The sequence below is a fragment of the Hylobates moloch genome, unplaced genomic scaffold, assembly GCF_009828535.3.
Source record: "Hylobates moloch isolate HMO894 unplaced genomic scaffold, HMol_V3 SCAFFOLD_26, whole genome shotgun sequence".
Taxonomy (NCBI): Eukaryota; Metazoa; Chordata; class Mammalia; order Primates; family Hylobatidae; genus Hylobates; species Hylobates moloch.
This window is the reverse complement of record NW_026652301.1, coordinates 3,203,407-3,225,678: the sequence shown is the minus strand read 5'-3', so window position 1 is coordinate 3,225,678 and position 22,272 is coordinate 3,203,407. Positions and strand designations below refer to the sequence as shown.

The 22,272-nt window shown below is 38.1% G+C and overlaps 1 protein-coding gene across 4 annotated transcripts in view; it reads left to right on the top strand.

Moving 5' to 3' along the window:
- Window positions 1-482: 482 nt before the first annotated feature.
- LOC116463144 (metabotropic glutamate receptor 1) overlaps window positions 483-22,272 on the top strand; it is a 413,105-nt gene continuing 391,315 nt past the window's right edge. For 2 of the 4 annotated variants that reach the window (XM_058434471.1, XM_032146111.2), the window contains exon 1: window positions 1,551-3,025. In XM_058434471.1, coding sequence (XP_058290454.1) covers window positions 2,326-3,025 — 700 coding nt within the window. In that variant the 5' untranslated portion in view covers window positions 1,551-2,325. Of the gene's footprint in view, window positions 606-1,550; window positions 3,026-22,272 lie in introns of those variants that run through there. The other 2 variants (XM_032146109.2, XM_032146110.2) reach the window with 2 other exon arrangements.

Below are 22,272 nucleotides of genomic sequence, written 5' to 3'. Positions count from 1 at the left end.
ACAATATGCCTCTCTTCATTTGGCATACCTTAATTCATAATGGGCATGCCTGTCCTTTCCCTTCTCCCACCCTATGCAGCCTCTTCCTGATTTCCCTCTCAATCTACTAATAGCCTTTCTTTAGATGTCTATACATGTATTTACACTCTGTTTCCCTCTGTAGGGACTTCACTTGCAGAGAGAGAAAATATATTTGAGTCCCTGAGATATATAAAAAAGATTTCTACCCCAAAGCAGCCTAGGCAGTTGTCCACTTCTTTCGCCAGATTGTCTGACTATTCACATATCTGGCAGCTTCTATACGACCCTACATATAGTAAAGGAATTAATATTCCCCACTTCCTCCCAGTTTGTCTCCCCTCCTCCCTCTATCAAACGACTGATTTTTATGCATGAGATAATAGACAAGCCTTGGGTGACCTGTTTTCCCTCCCCCTCTTTTTCCCTTGCGGTAAAATAGTGCTGAAGAAAGAGGGCACTAGTGTACAGCCCAGATCGCATCCTTGCACCGTCTGGATTAGAGCTGAGGCGTCTGCAAGCCGAGCGTGGCCACGGTCCTCTGGCCCCGGGACCATAGCGCTGTCTACCCCGACTCAGGTACTCAGGTACGTCTCAAGTCCATGTCCTCCAAACAGACTCAGGTGAGCGGACACTTCCTCGGGTGAAACCCACCCACAACGGCAGACAAAGTCCCAGTCTATCAGATTTTCCTCCGGGTCCCAGGCGCATTCTCGCTTATGTATTTCTTTTCGTCCTGTATCCTCAGGAACAGTCGGGACCAATGGGTGCCTGGGTTGTCTTTCTCCTTTTTCTGCCTCACCTCCTGTGCTCTCCTCGCCCGCTCCCATAGCCCCCTTTTCGTCGACTCTCACCTTGAGAAAGGGAGCAGGGGAGGAACGGGAGAGGGAGCCAACTTCAGCCCCGCAGGCGGCTGAGATTTGGCGCCTCTGTCCCCAAGCCGATGGGTTTGGATATATACCTGCAGAAGCGGTGCAAGGTGACGAGAATTAGGGCGACTCGAGTGGAGTGGAGGGGAGTGTGCGTGTGTGTTTGTGTGTGTGTGTGTATGTGTGTGTATGGGTAAAGAACTCAGAGGAGGGAGGTTGAAAGAGCAAAGCGGGTCAGGGAATTGCAACTCACTGGTCAAAGCGTCCCTTGCAGGCCCTGCCAGGGAATGTCTGGCTGGACCGAGCACTGTCCAGGGTCCTGAAGGCGGCACGGCTCAGGCTGCCGCGGCGAGAGCAACCCGGAAGCTCCCCTCTGTTCCCTTTCTAGCAACTATGCAAACCCCAAAGGTCCCGATTTAGGCGACCGCAGGACCCCCTCTAACCCGTCCACCCACCGCGGGAAACAAGTTAGCTTATCTGCACCCCTTCTTGAACATACACAGCAAGCCTGACTTCTTAGAGGGGAAACATACCAAACTCCTCCATACGGAGACTTTACCAGGCGTTGCCTTAGTAACTAATATGGATTTTCTTCAAACTGGCAAATTTATATTTACAGCTGATTGTATGTCAGGGTTTCTTCAACCCCTCAAAATTAAAGTAAAAGGTGCATCCTTTGTTTACGTTTATTTTAAAGTCGCGCTTCCACCTTTACAATGAGTTTCCAAATTTTCTTCTGAAAAAAAGTTGATCTTTTCCAATCCGGAAAGTTCTCTTGGGTTGAAGGACCTAGCTCCTCCCCTCCGCTCTGCTCACCTTCCCCACCGCCCTCCAAGTTAGAAAGCATGATAGGTTTTAGGGGACCAGGAAAAGACTTAAGGCTGGAGGAGCGGGCGAGTTGGCGGGGCTCTGCACCGCCTGGACCCGTGAGGACAGAGAGGGCAGGACACCCCGCCTTCCTCAGTGACCACAGCTGCGTTCCAAGCTGTTCCTGCAGCCGATATCAGGATGTGCCGAAATGAAACGGACAAGGCAACTGTTAACATTACAGACCCCAGAGTTTTAACACAGGTCCTCTGATGACAAGGTTGTGATTTTTCTCTGTCTTTTGTCAGCAGCATCTAGCTCACCGCTGCCAACACGATTTCCACTGTACTCTTGATCAATTTACCTTGATGCACTACCGGTGAAGAACGGGGATTCGAATTCCCTTACAAACGCCTCCAGCTTGTAGAGGCGGTCGTGGAGGACCCAGAGGAGGAGACGAAGGGGAAGGAGGCGGTGGTGGAGGAGGCAAAGGCCTTGGACGACCATTGTTGGCGAGGGGCACCACTCCAGGAGAGGCGGTGCTGGGCGTCTTGGGGGTGCGCGCCGGGAGCCTGCAGCGGGACCAGCGTGGGAACGTGGCTGGCAGGCTGTGGACCTCGTCTTTACCACCATGGTCGGGCTCCTCTTGTTTTTTTTCCCAGCGATCTTTTTGGAGGTGTCCCTTCTCCCCAGAAGCCCCGGCAGGAAAGTGTTGCTGGCAGGAGCGTCGTCTCAGCGCTCGGTGGCCAGAATGGACGGAGATGTCATCATTGGAGCCCTCTTCTCAGTCCATCACCAGCCTCCGGCCGAGAAAGTGCCCGAGAGGAAGTGTGGGGAGATCAGGGAGCAGTATGGCATCCAGAGGGTGGAGGCCATGTTCCACACGTTGGATAAGATCAACGCGGACCCGGTCCTCCTGCCCAACATCACCCTGGGCAGTGAGATCCGGGACTCCTGCTGGCACTCTTCCGTGGCTCTGGAACAGAGCATTGAGTTCATTAGAGACTCTCTGATTTCTATTCGAGATGAGAAGGATGGGCTCAACCGGTGCCTGCCTGACGGCCAGTCCCTCCCCCCAGGCAGGACTAAGAAGCCCATTGCGGGAGTGATCGGTCCCGGCTCCAGCTCTGTAGCCATTCAAGTGCAGAACCTGCTCCAGCTCTTCGACATCCCCCAGATCGCTTATTCAGCCACAAGCATCGACCTGAGTGACAAAACTTTGTACAAATACTTCCTGAGGGTTGTCCCTTCTGACACTTTGCAGGCAAGGGCCATGCTTGACATAGTCAAACGTTACAATTGGACCTATGTCTCTGCAGTCCACACGGAAGGTAGGCATTATATTTGGGAAAGAAGGGTACTGAGAAAGCCGGGGCATTGCATGATGTGCTCCTGGGATCATAGTATTGTTCCTGTTTGTTTCTAGCACTGTGGGGAACGGAGTTTACCCTTCTCAGTACTGCCCACCCAGGCATTGCCTTTTATCCTCATTTCCTTACAATTATAGTGTAGGAAAATTGTACCCCATAGAATATCTGAGGATAGTAGGAGCTGAAAGGGTATCAAACTTTCCATGCAAAGTGTCCAGCAGTAGATTTGACTTGAATAGTTATTTGACCTCATATTTTGAGTTTGTGTTTGGAAGGCTTATTTGTCCAAGGCATTATACTGCCCTTCAGTGACTGGCTATGACTTTCCAGGTGTAATGAGTTAATTCAGTGTGAGTGATTGACAAAAAGAAGTTACTATTCCACAAACTGGACTTCAAAGCTTTATCTTTCTTGAACAGTTGAAGATGTTTCTTTGTCCTCTTGTACCCCTTCTTACATATCCAAAACTTTCCTGTGAATGTAGGATTAATGCAGTCATCTCCCTCAGTGTATCAGAAACTTATATTTTTACTTCTGGAATACCTTAGTTACAAAGAAAAAGCAAGTAATTTAAATCATGTATTTTCTTCCTACTTTATAGGCTAAAATCATCCAGATTCCCTCAGTCCCCCAAGAATTATCTTGTTTTATGAGAAATAACACTGGTGACCACTTGGATTTGAGTTTTGGTTTCTAGTCTTTTTTCTTCTAACACAATGAACTTACATATTAGACTTAAGGTTAGATCAGTTATAAAATACTAATTAATGGATAGCAGATATTAGGTTTATAATGTCTTCCTAAAATGCAATAGATTAATCTAAGGTAAAAGCTATGATTTTTCCAGAGACTTATGGATGTGAATTTTCAAAAATTTTTGTATATAAAGATTTTCTATACTCTCTTCACCTTAGATTATATACATTTTTTAATAAAAGGGGATTTCTGAGTTCAGCTACTCTTAACTCCCCCAGTAGGTTTATGAAAAAGCTGAGGCCCTGATTATAAATTAACATCTAGGACAATTCACACGTATAAGCTGGCATAAGAAGACAATCTTGCTGGTATTTCTGTATTCATATTTCTTCAAGTCAAATGATTTTCAAGAAGCCATAGACATGGTTCCATGTTCTTTTAATATTTCCACAATATTCAGTTACTTTTGTGAGGTCTGATTATAGAAATTGACAGCATCCATAGTGAAGTGATTATATGGTCATCATTATTGAAAACATATACTTTATAAAGGGAACAGAATTTTCAGAACAAACATAAATGATATAAATTTACACATTATAATTTCAGATTTTGCTTTTGGAAAAAACTATCTGCTGTGATATTATAACTTTATAACAACTGACTTATGCTTCTGAAGCTTGATTTTTAATCATGAACTGCATATCTCTTTTTGAACAAAAATTCATTACTTTTTAAAGACACAAACTTAAATTCAGATATTAATTCCTTATGTTTTAATATTTAACTTTATTACATGTTAATGTTTAGCATAGTCTCTTTAGTGCTTGCTTAAATGAAACACCCTGAAAGAGCAAGTTAAAATGTGTTAAATATCATCATTGGATAGATCCAAAGATGATGGCAAAGAGAATGGCAAAATCTAGATTGAATGTGATTTATTTAAATATTTAATAATATTTTCCCCATTGAGCTAGATAATTGATTATTGATATTGGAAGTATAAATTCTTTCTTCAGGAAGAAGTAATACTTCATCATTTTTAAGCAGTAGTTTTATTTTCCATATTTTATTATAAGATTGTTTTATTTGGTGAGAGGTGGCTAATAGTGGATTGCTTTCTGAGGAGTAGAATTATGTCTTTGGAAAATGAATTGAACTTGTTTTCACTAATTTTGCTGAGAAAGGACTAATATTATAATTTTGCCCATGTGTTAGTTTGGATTACTATGTTTCCTTTCTGCCTTCTGATTGGTGTTGTATGGCAAAGACAATGTCTCCGTACTATTATAGTAATTGATTCCAGACTACACTGTGTTCACAGAACAGCATCATAGCAATATGTGGTGTTTATTCTATTACCAAGCAGTTACACCATTCACCTTGCCATTCATATATAATACCTTGTTTCTTCTCAAAAGGAATTAGTTACTTCTCGTATTAAATGTAACATCTGTAAAAACTAAACTGCATTTATTTCCTTCAATCTGGAAAGGAATTTTGTGTAAGCTCCCATTGAAGATTCATTTTTCCTGAGGTTTTGCCCTCCTGCTTTTCAGGGCCCCATAGTGTACTGGCCTACAGGCACTTTCTTGAATCATTTAGTAATTTTACTGCTTTCAGACTGATGGGGTCGCTTATTGGTGACAGTTCCCTGTCAAATAGCAGAGAAGACCACATATCAGGGTTGTCTCTGTCATCTGAGCACTATTCAGCAAGGAAGCCAGTTTGTCTGGATATTGGCAACTTAGGGCTTAGAAATTCTGGGGCCTCTCATGACCTTCACCTCTCCTTTCCAAATCAGCCATTCCCTAGTCAATTCATTATCATCGTTTCTTGTATTAGAAGTTAACCAAGTATAGTTAATACCAAAAGCACTAAGTGACTGGACTAGTGTGCCTTCATTTCTATAGTTAATTGTGAGATTATCTTGAAATCATATTGTTTTTGAATGGTACGGTTGTTTTTATATTACCTTTTTTTATATTGAAGCTAAACTTGCAGATATTTTCTGTTTTGTTTTGTATTTTAACCAGTTATGATTTAGTTTTTATATTTTTTTTTTTTTTTACATTTTTAGATCTGTATTTACAGATATAAATGCAAATGCAACTGATAAGTGATGGAAATTATATAATAATCAAAATTCTTCAATTTTATAATTCTTGTATCAACAGAGTTGCAAGAGTTAGCAAATAAAATACACGATGCCCAAGGTAAATAAATTGCAAAGAAACATATATTCTTTTACATTCTTTTCAATCTTATATCATATTATTTGTACCACACTTGATACATGACAATTATCAATTTACATAAAATAAAAGAAAATCAGTACACATAAAGTTACCTGCAATGCAATAGACTCTCCAGAAATTGTTCATGATTGGCTCTGGAGGCAAATGTTAAGATGAGTCTGTCAAGGGGGAGGCAGGATATTGGAGTAATGGAGCCTTATCCGCAAACAAAGTTTGAATGCACTTTGGAGCAAGCTGCCCACCTGGAATGTGAGTCTTTAAATATGCTAAGTATATAGTAGAGAAATAGCCTACCGCTGATAAGAATATCTCAGCCAAGGACACTGTATTTTGTTCTTCTGATAAAATACAGATTCCCCATCAAAAAACAAATTTATCATTTCAAATGATTTTTGAAAACAGTACTTAAAAATAACTGTAGTTAATAAAACTCAAAGCATTGAACAAGTCCAATAAAAATGTTCTTTGAGTTTGTAGCTACAAGAATTTTTTTTGAGTGGATAAATTTTCATTGATTACATTTATTTATTTATTTATTTATTTATTTATTTATTTATTTATTTATTTATCTGTCTTAAGCCTTTCTTCTAGTATTTTGTCTCAGATACTTAGATAAGTATTGATATAATAATGAGTTTAGTGATGCTGCTTCCCTTATTAAAATATCCACTGTAAGGTAAACTTTTCTTTCCAGTTAGATTTTGATCTTGGTGTAACTTTTTTTTTGACATTTGCTTACATTTTATATAAAATTGGCCTTTTTGAGCTTCTTTCCAAAATCTGATTTTTTCCTTTTTAAGTACTTTTTTATTTGATATAAAACAATTAAAAAGTGTAATGACATCAGAAAAAAATCCTCCTAAGTAATAAATACATACTTTGGTTAATGCAATTACCTATAATAATTTTATATCTACTAAATATCATATTTCCTATGTATGTACCAGTAACTTTCTCTATATCTTTCTTGTCTTGATTGCAACCTACTTCAAAGGAAATTATCTTAATACATTACTCATTTTATCATATAGTAAGAAATAGGAGTGTTTTGAAAGGTTATTCAGACCAACTAATAAAAGATGCTTAGAACATCACATTACATGCTTGCCCACACTCAAAGCTTTCTAATTGTGATTAGGGTTTCTAATTAGAGTAGGAGTATATCAGAGTTAAACTGAGAGCAGAATTTCACCTGAATTTTAGTCAGTTCTTCTATATAATGACCTAAAATATATTTCTTGAAGTTTCCACCAATCCTTCATTGAAGACTAGGAGTCATCCAAAACATTCAAGCTTCTTTTCCATGTGACATTTATCGTCAATGAATAATCTCTCTTTTATAGTATACCTCTCCATTTTCTTCACTCATGCATTTCATTTTTTATACCTCTCCATTTTCTTCACTCATGCATTTCATTTTTTACTTCCCTTACCATCACAGCTGACTAGAGTAGATCTTACATCAATTAACATCCCAAGGTCTTTTCAAAAGTGCTGCTATTAAGCCATATCTCCTTCCTTTTATGCTTGAACAGTTATTAATTTTGTTACTGTTACCATTAGATTCAAGAGGAAGACTTGAATTTTTTCCCTTTAAATGTAAAATTATTAGCTTCAATCTGCTTTTCTAACATCAGTAAGTTCTGGGATTTTAATTGTCTAACTTATCTTAGTATTCCAGCTTTGTGTCTCCAGGATTTAACTGTATACGTTAAAACCTAAGTAAGATAAGGGTCAAAAGTAAAGTCTCAAACCCTTTCATGAGCAAACTACCTGGCTAATTCTGGTGTTCACTCAGCCTATTATGAATTCCTTCTACACAGTGCTTTTCCTCCTTATACTATACTACCTTGTAAATGTATAAATGGCTATATGTAGTTTAAATAAAAAGTCATCATAACAGATGATTTTAAGTAAAGATTTATTGCATAAAAACTTTAAATAACAATTTTGAAGACTTAATTTCAGTTACTAAGTAGTTTTTACTTTAAGGGGAGTGCGGTTTAAATACATGTAAAGTAAGTAAAAGCAATCACAGTATAGACATTTATAAACATGAGTTTATTCAATTGTAGGGAACTGAAAGAATGTATTAGTGGTGCAATTATCTAGAGAAAACATGGAGAAAAGGGAATTTTGGTTAGAGTTTTGTTTGGAAATATAGTATTTGTAAAAGAGGCAGTATTGAAAGTGCTGTCATGGTGTGAAAAAAAACAGATTTGCTTATCTGGAGGAAAGAGTCTGGGCTAAGAACTAATAATAAAAACAGAAGTAGGTCCTAATATTCTGTGATTACATCAGTCTTTATAGACATGAAGGACAAGTAATGGAGAATCTTGAAGCGTGTGACAAAGAGTTTTGGTTTCAAGAAAGATACATCCAAGCACAGTTAGACATGTGAACTTTGGCCAAGAGAACATATATTATTGGCAAAAGTGGGTGAGTGGACAAAAGAAAAGCCAGATATTGTTACGAGATACTTTATTTGTAATTTTTTAAAAAGTGTTCATTTCCAAGTAAAACCTTGTTTATCCATAACCTTGATTCTCTAGCTGTCTACTTTATACTTGAGAGTTGGTCTCTTTAAACACCAACATTTACATTTAAAACATTTTATGAGGTGATCTTTGCAAACACTACTGTAAAGTCCCCTAACTTCTTTTAAAGACAGTGCTCAATTTAATGGACACTTCCCTTGAATATACCAAGTTATCGTGAACATAAATTGTTACCTTGTGCTGGGATATGGTGGTAATCTTGGAGCCTGTTAAAAAAATATAAGGCCATTTATTATTACTCAAAATGGCCACAAATTGCCATACTTAAAAATTTTTATCTTTTTTTTCTTTTATATCTTGGCTGGATTTATTAAACCCATTTTTAAAGTCATTAATCAGTATTTAGCAAACAGCTATTGTGTGCATAGAATTAGAGTGAAATCCAAAGATGAAAAAAATGACACTTTCATTATTTTGAGTAAGCTTGAACTCTTTGTGATTCCTTTGCCACACAATCACCCTGTGACTACATTTATCTTGCTGCAAATTTTATAAGAAGCTGTCCTTCATAGGGTAGGTGGTAGTGGCAACTTCCATTTTATGTTTCTATCTTGTGGCTTGGCAGTAGCCATCCTTCTACAAGCATTAAATTTTTTGCCCTTATGATATAGGGAGCCAATATACAATAACTGCTTTGTGGATTTTCAATAACTGGGCAGTGACTGGAGTGATGGGTTCATAAAGAGACTTATCAAAAGTCGTGTTTTCGGCATACACTTTTTTAAGAACACAGAGGGCTGGGGAACAACATCCAGAAAAGAATAGTTTGGTGAACACCTACAACCACTAAAAAAACTCATGGCACATGCTGTTCTGATATATGTTGGAAGCAGCATGTCAGTAGGAGAAGGTTGTCAATTTTCAGAGAAGCTGTAGTTGAAAACCAGAGTCAAGACAAGGCATAAAGCCTTGTCAAAATGTCACTGTCTTATGCAACAGAGAGTTATCATTAGATCTAAATTTATATAGAAATATTTGCTTCTTTTTCCTATTTAATTGTTCTCTATGAATGTCTACAACATTTAAAATCTTAGCTTACATGAGAAATGATAATTTTAATTACCTTCGGTATTGCAGAAAGCTTTACTCTCTTAAACTTAAGACATTGTAGTACCAAATAGAACATTAATGTTTTTATGAAGAGAATTGCTTCTCAGAAATCTCCATTTATCAATTTTAGGATTATCTATTTTATTCATTTCATAGCCAACAAATTGAAGATTCAAGGCAATTATCTAAATATCCAGGTAAAAGCCTTAATTGGTAGTTGAAGCACAGGATTTTGAGAGGCAGAAATTCTTTAATTGCCTAGTAACTTATTTGCCTTCTAATAAAGACATTTATAAATAAACACATGTGACTATTATGCATCACATATTTTTCTTGGTGCTAGTAACGCATAAAGTAATAAAAATAATAATAATAACTATTATTACTACTATTATTAATATTATTTTCCTCAAGGGTCTCATATTTGTTGGAAGAGACATAGAAATATATAGACAGTTATAGGCTCATGGGTTATAAAGAAAATGTTTAATTACTGTTTTGAAAAATGCACAAAACATATGGGAAATACTGTATGCATGCACATCTCAGTCTCATTTGTAAAATGGGAATTATAATCACTACCATGTTATATTCCTTACAGCAGCGTTTCAAAGAACAAGAAGATGTTACCCATAAATACATTTCAGTTGTTTTTCTTAAACTGCCACCAAAGAGATGACTTCTTCTCAGCTGATGAGTATTAAGCAAGTCCAAGAAGTCAGTTAACTGGATAAAGATTTTCAACCCTAAACCTAGTAATATAAGACTAAAATGAAATTCATAGTTAAGATAAAGGTGCAGCATCTACCATAGCCTTTAGGAAACTTCCTTGTTACAAATGAGAAAACAAAAGCCCGGAAAAATAAAACAAAATCACTTGCTCAAGATCATAAAATTCATAAGTAGCAAAGCTAGGACTAATTTAGCTTTGTTTCAGATACTTTCTTAAACCAAAGTTTTCTTCCTTCCTTCCTTCCTTCCTTCCTTCCTTCCTTCCTTCCTTCCTTCCTTCCTTCCTTTCTTCTTTTTCTTTCTCTCTCTCTCTTTCTTTCTTTCTTTCTTTCTTTCTTTCTTTCTTTCTTTCTTTCTCTCTTTCGTTCTTTCTTTCTCTCTTTCGTTCTTTCTTTCTCTCTTTCGTTCTTTCTTTTCTTTTTAAACCTCATGCCCTCCTCTCATGTGAGGTCCATACCATTTAGCTCAACTGTGTCTTTCCAACTTTGCTGCTGTCATTTAGCAGGTTCTAGGAGACTCCTTTTCTGAAAACTCATTCTCTGTGCTGTTAGTCTTCCTCTTAATGTCAACTCTTGCCTTAGTTTTGAATGACTCCAACATTCATGTGTTTGTCCCATCAATACCTATGCTCATAGATTATTGATCTCAGCGCTGTGTTCCTTGCCTTCTCTTTAGCAACCCACTCACCCTGACCACAATCTGGTACCCTGGCCTTGCCAATAACTATTTTATCTATAAATCTTTAAACAAGAGAAAGTCACTGAAAAATAGAAGCCTCTTATTTTCTTCAACTTCTTTTGCTCCCACCTCACCTGCTCTCCACATTTCTCTGGAAGGTCTGAATAAAGCCATTTTCTCAGCTGATCTGGTTCCCCTTCTGCATCTGAGCAACTCTACCTCTATATTTGTGCTTGTTATCATCTTGTAATAAAGCTCCTTTCGCAGAGAAAATAAACTTTCAATGTAGAGTGACTACTCCACATGAAGCTCTATTTCAGGAGATTATAAATTACCCATTTTTTTTCTCTTGCTCCTTAAAGGCAGAAATGTAAAATAAGACCAGGATGAAACATCTTGTCAAAATGAGAGAAGAAAGGATGCCTTCTCTATGAGGGCTGTGGTTAACAGTGGGAGATGACACATGGTCAGACATCTCTGTGACACCATCTCTACCACAAGTAACTAGAAGTGGTATGGAGTGGATAAGGATGAGAAAATCAGAGAAGGGTGGCTAGAGTTGAAATCCAGAGGTCTGGAATAGGATTGACCCAAGGGATTCATAGAACTAGGCATGCTTAGAGAGCTATCAGGGTGAAGTATACAGAAAACAGTCCCCTAAGTTTATTATACAGATAAGATGCGACAGTGCTCCATATAGGGCTAGGTAGATGTAATAGATGTAAGATGTCATTATTGTTGTCATGCTATTCTAACCTTAATTAAGAAGGTGCCCTTAGCTTAGATGAGCCTGTGTGAAGTAAATACAGGGAAGTTCTGGGGTGGAGGTGTGAAAATAAAGAGGGAAAATGCTGATTTACTAACACTGAGTGGGGCATATTCAACTTCTCTCCTTTTATAACAATTGCACTCACAGCATGTGGCCCTCAATGCAAATCTTTTGATTGGACAGCATATCCCACAGTTATTGTTAAATAATCACGGGCAGTTTCCTCTGTTCTCTGTGGTGCTATAACACATTTTATAATTTGTTTGTTATAAAAGTTAGAACAAAAAAATCAATAAACAAATTGCTGATAGTATGTTCAAGAGAAAAAAACTTTATGAAAGATTTTAAAAGGTTATATGAGGATATTGAAATAGTGGAAACAGCTTATAATAAAGAAATTCAATATCTTTTTTTGGATAAATAAATATCCTATTTGTTATTTTCAGGTTTTGGTTAACAGGTACTACTCTATTGGCAGAGAAGAAGTCATGTCCAGATTCCTATCTCAATTTTTATGTTTTGTGAGCACATTCTTTGGTTTGACCAATGCTATAGTCATTGAGGAGTAGAGATAGTGGAATTATAGTCTTCCTTTTAATAAGTTCACCACATAGTGATTACTATTCAGTTTGCTAAGTGCAACCATAGGAGTAGGCATAAGGTAGAGAGACAACAGAGAGAACTGTGATTAGCTCCCTCTGGTCCAGGGAAGAAGTGAGGGAAAGCTCAAAGAAGCTCCCCAGAAAAGGTGACATTTGAAGTTCACTGTATCCGAGGAAACAAAGGAGTAAATATAAGTAAAAGCACTGACATAGAAAGCAAAGTATGCTCAGGGACCTCTAAGAATATCATTAACTCTAAAGTATATATCCTGGGAAAATGAGTGGGGAAGATCAAATTGAAAAGAGAGAAAGAGCCTAGGTCATGATGGGACATACTTATCAAGCCAAGAAAATTAAGACTCTTGGAAACATGGTGAGCCAGTGAAGAATTTTATGCAGGAAGAAACCAAGATCAGATTATATTTTGGAAAGGGCATCTGGAAAGCTTTGGAGAAGACAGATTAAGAAAAGGGGGTCAAACTGGAAATCAGGAGACAAATCTGAAGGCCATTGATGGTTGAGGGAAGTGGAGAAGGAAAGGCCAGTTCAATTAGTTAATTTAGTCAAGAAATGATTAGAGTTTTACTAAAAAAAAGTGTCAATGGAAAAGGAGAGGAGAGAATGAATTTGACTTTCTATGTAGCAGGGAGGTTAGTGTTTAGTGAATGATTGGTTATGAGAATCAAGGACAAAGAGAAGTCTAGAGTAAGCCCCAGGTTTCTATTTTGTAGGAATAAATAGGGAATAAAGAGAAATCGCAGACTGGGAAAAAATTAGTTTTAGACTATTTGAGTTTGTGGTATCCATTGGAAAATAAAGTCAAGGGATCCCATAGGCCAACGATCTGGAAAGAGAGTTATATTTGAAATTTGTCAGAAAATATCTGGTTAAAACCATGCAAATTTATGGGATTGCCAAGGGGGTAAGATATAAAATACAAAAAGATGGTCAAGGGCAGTACTTTGAGGCATGTGAAAATGAGAAAGTGTCTACAGAAAAGGGAAAAAGAAGGACAGTTTTAAAAGTAGGAAAAGAAAGAGGAAGAACCTAATGTTATGAAAGCCAAGGGAGGAGACAGTTTCGATAATAGAACAGTGACAAAGAAAGCTGATGGATAAAAGAGGAAGAACTATAGAAACAGTGTTCTGTACTAGTAGTGATACGAGTACACAGTTATATGCCACAACAACAGTATTAGAGTGTTCTGAATTTTTATGCTTACTTTTACCCATGAATTTTATGCCTTCAGATGATGTTCTTATTGAATGTTAGTGTCCTTTTCTTTCAGATTGAATAACTCACTTTAGCATTTCTTCTAAGAAAGGTCTGGGGGTGATGAATTCCCTCACTTTTTGTTTGTCTGGGAAAGTAGTTATCTCTTTTTTATGTTTGAAAGTTGGCTTTGCCGGGTAAAGTATTCTCAGTTCACAATTTATTCAGTGCTTCGTCATCCTGCTCTGTCCTGGCCTGTGGTTTCCACTAAGAAGTCTGTTGCTAAACAAATTGGAGCTCATATATGTTGTTTTCCTTTCTCTTGCTCCTTTTGGGATTATCAACTTTTGAAAGTTTCATTATTATATGCCTTGGGGTAGTCTTATTTGGGTGAAATCTTTGTGGTGTTCTCTACCCTTCTTGTACCTAGAGATTTATATTTTCTCTAGGGTTGGAAAGTTTTCTTGTATTATTTCTTCGTGTGATTTTTCTACTGCTTGCCCTTTCTCAACGCCTCCTTGAAGGACAGTGACTCTTAGATTTGCCTTTTTGAGGCTGTTTTCTGGATTTCAGAGACATTCTTTATTCTTTGTCTTTTTTTTTTCTTTTTTCTCCTCTGAATGTATTTTCAAATAACCTGTCTTCAAGCTCATGAATTATTTCCTCTGCTTCATCAATTTTGCTGTTTTAACCCTCTGATGCATTTTTTTTTGATTCAACTAAAGTATTTCTCAGTTCCAAAATTTCTGTTTAACTTTTTCAAAAATTATTTCAATCTCTTTGTTAAATTTCTCTGATAACCTTAAAAATTGCTTTTATGTGTTATCTTGGAGTTCACTGAGTTTCTTTAGAATTCTTATTTTGGATTATTGACCTGAGAGCTCACATATTGCCATCTCATTGAAGTCAGCCACTGGCTCCTTGCTTTACCCATTTGGGAAGGTTATGGCTCCCTGTTTGCTGGTGTTTGTTATGAATGTATATCTGTCTCTTCTCATTGAAAGGTTAGTTATTTATCCCAGTCTTCATTGCCTGTGTTGGTGTGGTCTGTCTAGTGATGTGTGTTTACAGGTTCTATGCTGGTTGCCTGTTGAGTCCCCTTAGTCCTAGACAGCTGCCTTTATTTTGGCACTAGATGCTGCCCTAGGCCCAGGTTTCCCACAGCTCTCACACAAGAACTGCCCATTCTGGATTGGGGAGAGGGGTCTCAAAGAGAATTTCCCAGCTGTTTGGGAGGCTGACTAGAAGTTTATGCCCAGAAGACTCATGAATGTGCCTCCTACAATGTGGTGCTGCTGAACCTCCTCTCTGACTTGGTATCTCCTTTGTCTTCTGCTCACAATTTTTCACTTCTCTGTGGCTTCAAGGATCTTCACAGCCTCAGCTTTGAATTCTAGGTTATTGGTGATGATAATCTTGGCACTAGATAGTTGTTTTTGATTTTCTCTGAGGAAGACTGAAGCCAGATTTCTTCTACTTCACCATTTTGGTGATGTCATACCCATAGATGGAATAGCTTATAAATAATATACATTTATTCTCTCACAGTTCTGGAGAAACTGGCAAGTCCAAGATCAAGGCACTGAAAGTTTGGTGTCTGTTGAGGGCTGCTGTCTGCTTCCAAGATGGTGTCTTGTTACTGCATCCTCCAGAGAAATGAACTCTGTCCTCATGGTGGAAGGAACAAAAGGGCAAAGGGGGCTTAAGCTAGTTCTCTCCAGTTGTTTTAAAAGGCACTAATCCATTTTTGACTGCAGGGCCCTCAATGACTCAATCAAATTCAAAAGTTTCTATCTCTTAACACCACCACAATGGGGATTAAATTTCAACACATGGATTTTGGGGGACTTTCAGACCATAGCAAGTAGCCTCCACTTCCTCCTAGCTCTGTCTTTCCAGTAGTGTGTCAATTTGCAAATCAATTGGAAGGGCAGAAGCCAGGAGAAAGTGGAGGCTGCTAATACACATCCTTGTTCCTGAGAAAGGAAGATGAGAGATCCAATGATGGCTACAGAGAGATGATAATTCTTTAGGAGGGGAAAAATTAAGCAGTTTTAAGGGCTGATGAAAAACAGTGAGTAGAAAAGGAAAGTTTGAAGATAATTGATCAAGCAAGGTTGCTGAGGAGCCACGGCAAAGCTGTGGCAAGGCTAGCCTTGAACAGAAGCCTTTTGTCTGCGTGGTGATGTAGTGAAGTTTGGGAAAGAGGAGAAAAGAGTATTTGAAAACAACCTTTGGTAGCCTTTATTTTCTGAATTATTCAATCAGGGAAATGGAAAGAGAGAAGAAACAGGTCAAATACAAATAGAGCATATTTTTAGAGGAGCCAACTGAGATGAGAAACCACATATTCCTAGTAGTGTTACTTCGTACTATTTTGATATTCTCTTCACTATTGTACAGCCCCCGGTTACAAGCAAGAAGTCTCAGCTTTCATAGCAGTTAATTAACTTGGCCACCTACTGGCCCAATGTCCAAAACACCAGAATCTTTCTTTAATTTACTACCAAGGCTACTAGGTGCCCATCAGAGATCAGAGCCAAGAATTATCCTTTATCCAGATCCTGTCAAAGGGCCAGATAAGAGAACTGATATTTAACAGTGTAATCTGAGAGATCATTACCAACCTCTCTGTATGAAAGTAGGTTTCCAGGGGCCACCCACAGTGGCTCATGCATATAATAGCAGCACTTTGGGAAGCTAAGGTGGGAGGCTTGAGGCCAGGAATTTGAGGCCAGCCTGGGCAGTATAGCAAGACCCCATCCCTAAAAAAAAACTAAAAAATAACCGAGCATTGTGGCATGCACCTGTAGGAGGCACCTGTAGGTGGAGGCTGAGGAAAGAGGGTTACTTACTTGAGCCCAAGAGTTTGAGGTTGTGGAAATGGGAGGTATCTTATGCTCATAGTTTAATACACTAAAGATGAGAAGATCTAGTGTGTACAGAAGAATCCTTGAGTGTTGATCACATAACAGAGGAGAATCATGCTTTTTCAGATTATTTGAAAGTCCTTTCTTGACTCAGATGCTCACCCATTCCTGCCATCTCCTTCTTAGTGCATTCTGGGACCCGCCATGAGGCTGTGTTTGGACGTTTTGTCCCTTTTTGACAGTGCATATGTGTGGCCGAAACATTCTCTCTTTCTTCCATGTTCAACCTCGATATGGGTACCTCTGTGGATTTATAACAGTCTCCTTTCCTGTTTCCCGCTTTTCTCATCTTTATAATAAAAATAAATAAAATCTGGGAAAGGCAAATCTGTTTGTAAAGTGACTGCTCAGTGAGAAATGGAGAGGAAGCTTGCTTTTACCCATCTTCTAACTTCTCCTGGTGTTCTCATGCACTTCCCTGGCCATAATTACTTGTAGTCTGGCAGCCAGTTTTGTTGAATATTCTAGGTAGGCTCAGTACCTATGATGCTGTCTTCTACTTCATTCTCGTTTGCCTTAAGGGCAACATGATTTAACTCGGGAAACCGAGCTTGATATAGGATGAGAAAACAGAAGATACCCTATGTCTCTTAAACCTGTTAATAAGATGGTGATTCAATCACAGAGAATGGGGGAGGTGCTATGTGTTGATACATGTGAGGGATAAATTACTCTTTGGCTAGAAGCACCAAATTTGAAACCATGAAAAGGCAAATTCATTTTTTTGGTCTATGTCGGTACATGCTAAAGGAAAGTTTAGTATGAAATATCTTTGATGTGCCATTTTAAAAGTAAAATCTTACTTGAAAAGAAATTGCCTCTTAAAAATGAAAAAAAAATTGAGTGAGTGATTAATTTTTTGAAGTGCTTATATTCTGCCTTTTACAAGGTTATTTTAGGCTCTCCTTGGTACAGAGGAATGCAGTCAAGGAGTCTTCTCAAACCTTATTGTTCATACAAATCACCTGGAGAGCTTCAATTACAGATTCTGACTTAGTAGATCTGGGGTGGGCCTGAGTGTCTGTCTCTATAGGCTGTCAGTTGGTGTCGATGCTGCTGATTTCTGGACCGCAATATGGACAGAACCTCTGGAAGCCCCTTCCCATAATTTACTTCTTATGACAGTGTATTGTAGATGCTTTCCCATACATTTATGAATTATTTCCTGCACATCATTTATATATGCTTAAGAGAAACGTTGTATGATTCTCACATAGGCAGAAAATGGATTTTAAAATGTGCAAGTTAAGAAAATTACAGAAAAGATATTTATCTATTCATTTCTTACATTTGATGATTTTAAAAATATGCATTAGCTAACCTGAATAATTACTGAATGTAGCATCGTAGTTAATCAAATTTCTGGTTACATCAATGCCTTCTCCCACTAGAATACTTTGCCCCCAAAAAGTGTCTGTCCTGGTGGAATATAAACTGCTGGAAAGTAAGATCTTAGTTTTGTTTCACTCACTGATATTTTTTCAGCAATTAAAGTAGGGATTCGGACACTGTAGACACTTGGTACATATTTGTTCAATTGAATTAAGTATGGAAGGCTTTTGTTTCAAATGCCTTTTCTGCCTTAGTAAGGGGTTTGATGATTTAAGAGCTTACAGGGCTTCACATCAATTCTTAGTGCCCAGTACTGTAAATGTAAATGTAAATGAAACAAGATGATGGATTATTTATTCAACTTCCAAGAACTAACAACATCAGAAGTTTTTGGTTTTTACTAAATTTGTTGTAGATTATTTTTCTTTTGATTTGCTTCTTTCTCATCAAAGTGGAATACAGCAAAAAAAAAAATTCAAATTAATTGCATGTTTTGTGGGTAGGCTCTGCTTTTATTATCACTCTTCCCTTTTCCCCTTTTTAATCATTGAAGGAAAAATCATTACATTTACTGGCAATTAAAACTCACAGATGTTATATTTTTCTCAATCTCTCTCTTTATATGAATACTCGTATCTAGTACCCTCTCTTCCTTTTACACTTTAGCGCCCATGGGCAGCAAGAGGTGTACTGAGTAGGAGGACCCGAATTTGATCTCACGTCCTCTAAGACCAACCCCTGTGACTCTGGACAAGCCAGGAAACTGCTTTAAGTCCACCTATCTTCTCATCTTTAAAGAGTCTGCCTTGCCTTTGCCTTTCTTACACGTTTCCTGTGAGACCCAAATAGCTGATGTGGAAGCATTTTGGAAACTGTATACTTTTATATACATACAATTAGCTGCATTATATTCTACTATAGCTTGTATTATTATTTTCTCATTTTTATTATTAATAATTCCTCCTAGCCTCTACATTTACCAGAAAGTTATAAGCAACCACTATTACTCAGCATTTATTTAAAATGATAGATTTTATGCTAAAAGAGAGTATCTAAGTCCTTGATTTGAAAAGAAAGCTTAGATGTGAGGTTACACACAGCTAGTTACTACAAGATGCATGATGCATGACTATCATTGTAGCCCAGCTTTTTCTCTCTGTAGCCTCTGAAGGATCTCCTGATCATTGACATTCATTTCTTCACATGCTTTGCCTACTGTCTGATTTTCTTTCACCCTTACTCTTTGTAGGTTAGCTTAAAGGGTAACCCTCATATTCATATCAATAAGCCAATAAGTTAGTCAATTTATTTTATAAAAACTGTTCTACTAATTATTAGGCAGTGCATCAGGCATCAGATATTAAAAATGAATCCAAGTATGCAGAGGCCAATAAAATTTGGTAACACAAGCAAATATCTGTAAAAAATTGTCTAGATATTATATTACAGTACAGTAAAATAATATTTTTTATGTTTCCAAATTTTTTGGGTACCCTGCAGTTCTTACCATTGTTTTTAGTCCAGATGGAGGGCTAGAGAAAGGATTATTGCCACATCATTGTGAGAGGGTGTGAGGTCCAAGGGAGGGACAGGTTACTTCCAGTGGGGATACTGGGTAGGTATTTGAAATAAGAGGCATTAAAACTGGGTCTTACATGATAGCTAGTGTTGCAAATGCAGAGCTGTATGGAGAAAAGAATCTCACATCAATAAAATCATGTAAATCAGGGATCTGAGTAAGGTGTTAACAGGTATGCAGAGAATGGTGAGTGGTTTAATTCATCTGGAGCAGAAGGTAGTTACAGGAGAGTTGTGGAGCTCGTTGGAAAAGTGGACCCAGATGTCAGAGTGCTGAGAATGTCAGAGTTTGAATTTGTCTTCCATCTGTTATGTTAGTCAAAATAGAGTAGACCCTCTTTTGCAAATTTCTACCAAAGACTGATAAATAGGGATTTATTTTTAACATTTCCTACCCACTCATTTTTCTGGTTCTTTTTTCCTCCTTGTAGCATTTGTGTTAGAAAGCGACCCCTTTGTACGGAAGCCACCTTCTTTGTCTAGAAAAATGTCATTAATCATACAGTCCATTTACATTTCCAGAGCAACATAAATATTTGATTTTAAGAAGGATACAGGCAAACGTATTGCAATGTTTTGCAGCTAGAGTTGCAGCCTCTGTGGACATGTGGCCCGCCTCTCAGTGAAGCAAAAGGCATATCACAAGCTGGTTTCTCAGCTGTGAAATGCCACTACTTAGGTCACATGCCTCAGGAAAAAAAAAAAAAAAACCTGCCAGGAGCAACGCCTTCTTCTTGGTAGAGAGGCGTGCCACATGTCACCCAAAGCTGCTGTCCCCTCTAGCATCATGCACAGATAACTTTGCTTCACTTCTGCATGTGGGGAAGTTGTGTTCTCTGCCTTTTGCAGTGTATTTCTCCATGGCATTTATCTAGTGGAGAATTTAGTTTGATACTTATTGAATTGGGGATTATTGCCCATACTTATTGGACAAATCTTAATCCAGAAGAATGGTTATAACCTAGAATGACACTGGGTGAAAATTTGAATTGTGTTTCACATGAAAGATGGCATATGACAGGCATATTTCCACCTGACACCTAGCTATGATGCCATCCTTGGTGACAGAGCAAGATCACACCTTATGTCACTCCTTAATAGCATGCATGGGTTCCTGGAAATCAGCCTTAGTGAACACATTCTGGATCCTTAGAACCATGCCTCATCAACTCTTAAGGCATAGAAAACAAGGAACATAATTCACATATTCACAAGCAGGTAAAGCACTCCATACAGCATGTACCATATTTTAGATTTCCTCCATATCTTTGTAAGGTCTGATATGGGATTAAGCACAAAGTGCTTAATTAATATTTGTTGAATGAATAAGCAAATATTGTTTTTTTAAGAGGCAATCTAATAGACATTTGGGCTGGCCAGGGTATTGGAATTCCTTGGCTTCATGTTTCTCTAGGAAGGACCTATGTAAAACCTCACTGGGACTTACTTTTAGGAAGAGATGCATGTTCTTTCTGCCATAATAATGCCACCTTGGCACGAGTGTAATACTTAAGAGTTAAAGCATTTTCCTTTGCATTTTTGAGTGATTCCAAAAAACCCGTATTGAAACATATGCTTTTCCAAAACATTTCAAATGTAATTCTTATTTTTTCCCTCTGTTTTTGTTATGGGTTAATTGTGTCCCACTAACCCCCCAAAAAAAGTTGGAACCCTAATGCCTGGTATCTCATAATATGAGCTTATTTGAAGATACGGGCTTTACAAAGGTGATTTAAATGATAAAGTTAAAATGATATCATTAGGGTGGGCCCCAATCCAACATGATTAGTGACATTATAAAAAGGAGAAATTTGGATACAAAAAAAACATGCACACAGGAAGAACACAATTTGAAGATGAAGACGGAGATTGGGGTGATGCATCTACAAGCCAGGGAACGCCAAAGATTGTCAACAACCACCAAAACCTAGGAGAAGGCATGGGACAGACTCTCCCTCACATTTGTCAGAAAGAACCAATTCTATCGACAGCTTAATTTCAGATTTTTAGCCTCCAGAACTGTGAGAGAATAAATTTTTGTTGTTTAAGCCACCCAGTGTATGGTACTTTGTTACAGCAGCCCTAGAGAACTAGTACAGTTCTTTTGAGGCTATTATATTTTAAAACCTGCTCTAGATTTTGGTACTTTCTGCATGTGCTAAAAAAAAAAAAAACTAGTGTTCACGGTGAAACTGATGCTCTTCTGTTTATCGACTATTAATTGCTTAACTTTTCCCCTCCCCCTACCATGTGAACCACCACCTTCTACTCATAAATGGTAATATAACTCAGATGTATGTTGTTGTGATGGCTAATTTTAGGTGTCAGCTTGACTGGATTAAGGGATACCCAGAGAGCTGGTAAAGCATCATTTTTTGAGTAGGTCTATGAGGGTGTTTCCCAAGAGATTCACATTTGAACCAATGGGTTGAGCAAGGAAGAGCTGCCCTCAATAATGAAATAAGCTAAGGGCCTGGATAGAACTGCAGATGGGACCCCCCCCTTTTCTCCTTTTCTTGCATGTCAGAACTCCAGGATTCAAGACTTTGAACTCCAGCACTTGCATCAGTAGCTGCCTATATTCTCAGGCCTTTGGCCCTGTACTGAGGGTTATGCTATCATCAGCTTCTCTGGTTCTCAGGCCTTTGGACTTAGACTGAGTCACATCACTGGCTTCCTTGGTTCTCCAGCTTGTAGACAAGTTACTGTGGAACTTCTCAACCTCTATAATTGCATGAGCCAATTCCCCTATGAAACCTCCTTTCATATCTATCTATCTATCTATCTATCTATCTATCTATCTATCTATCTAT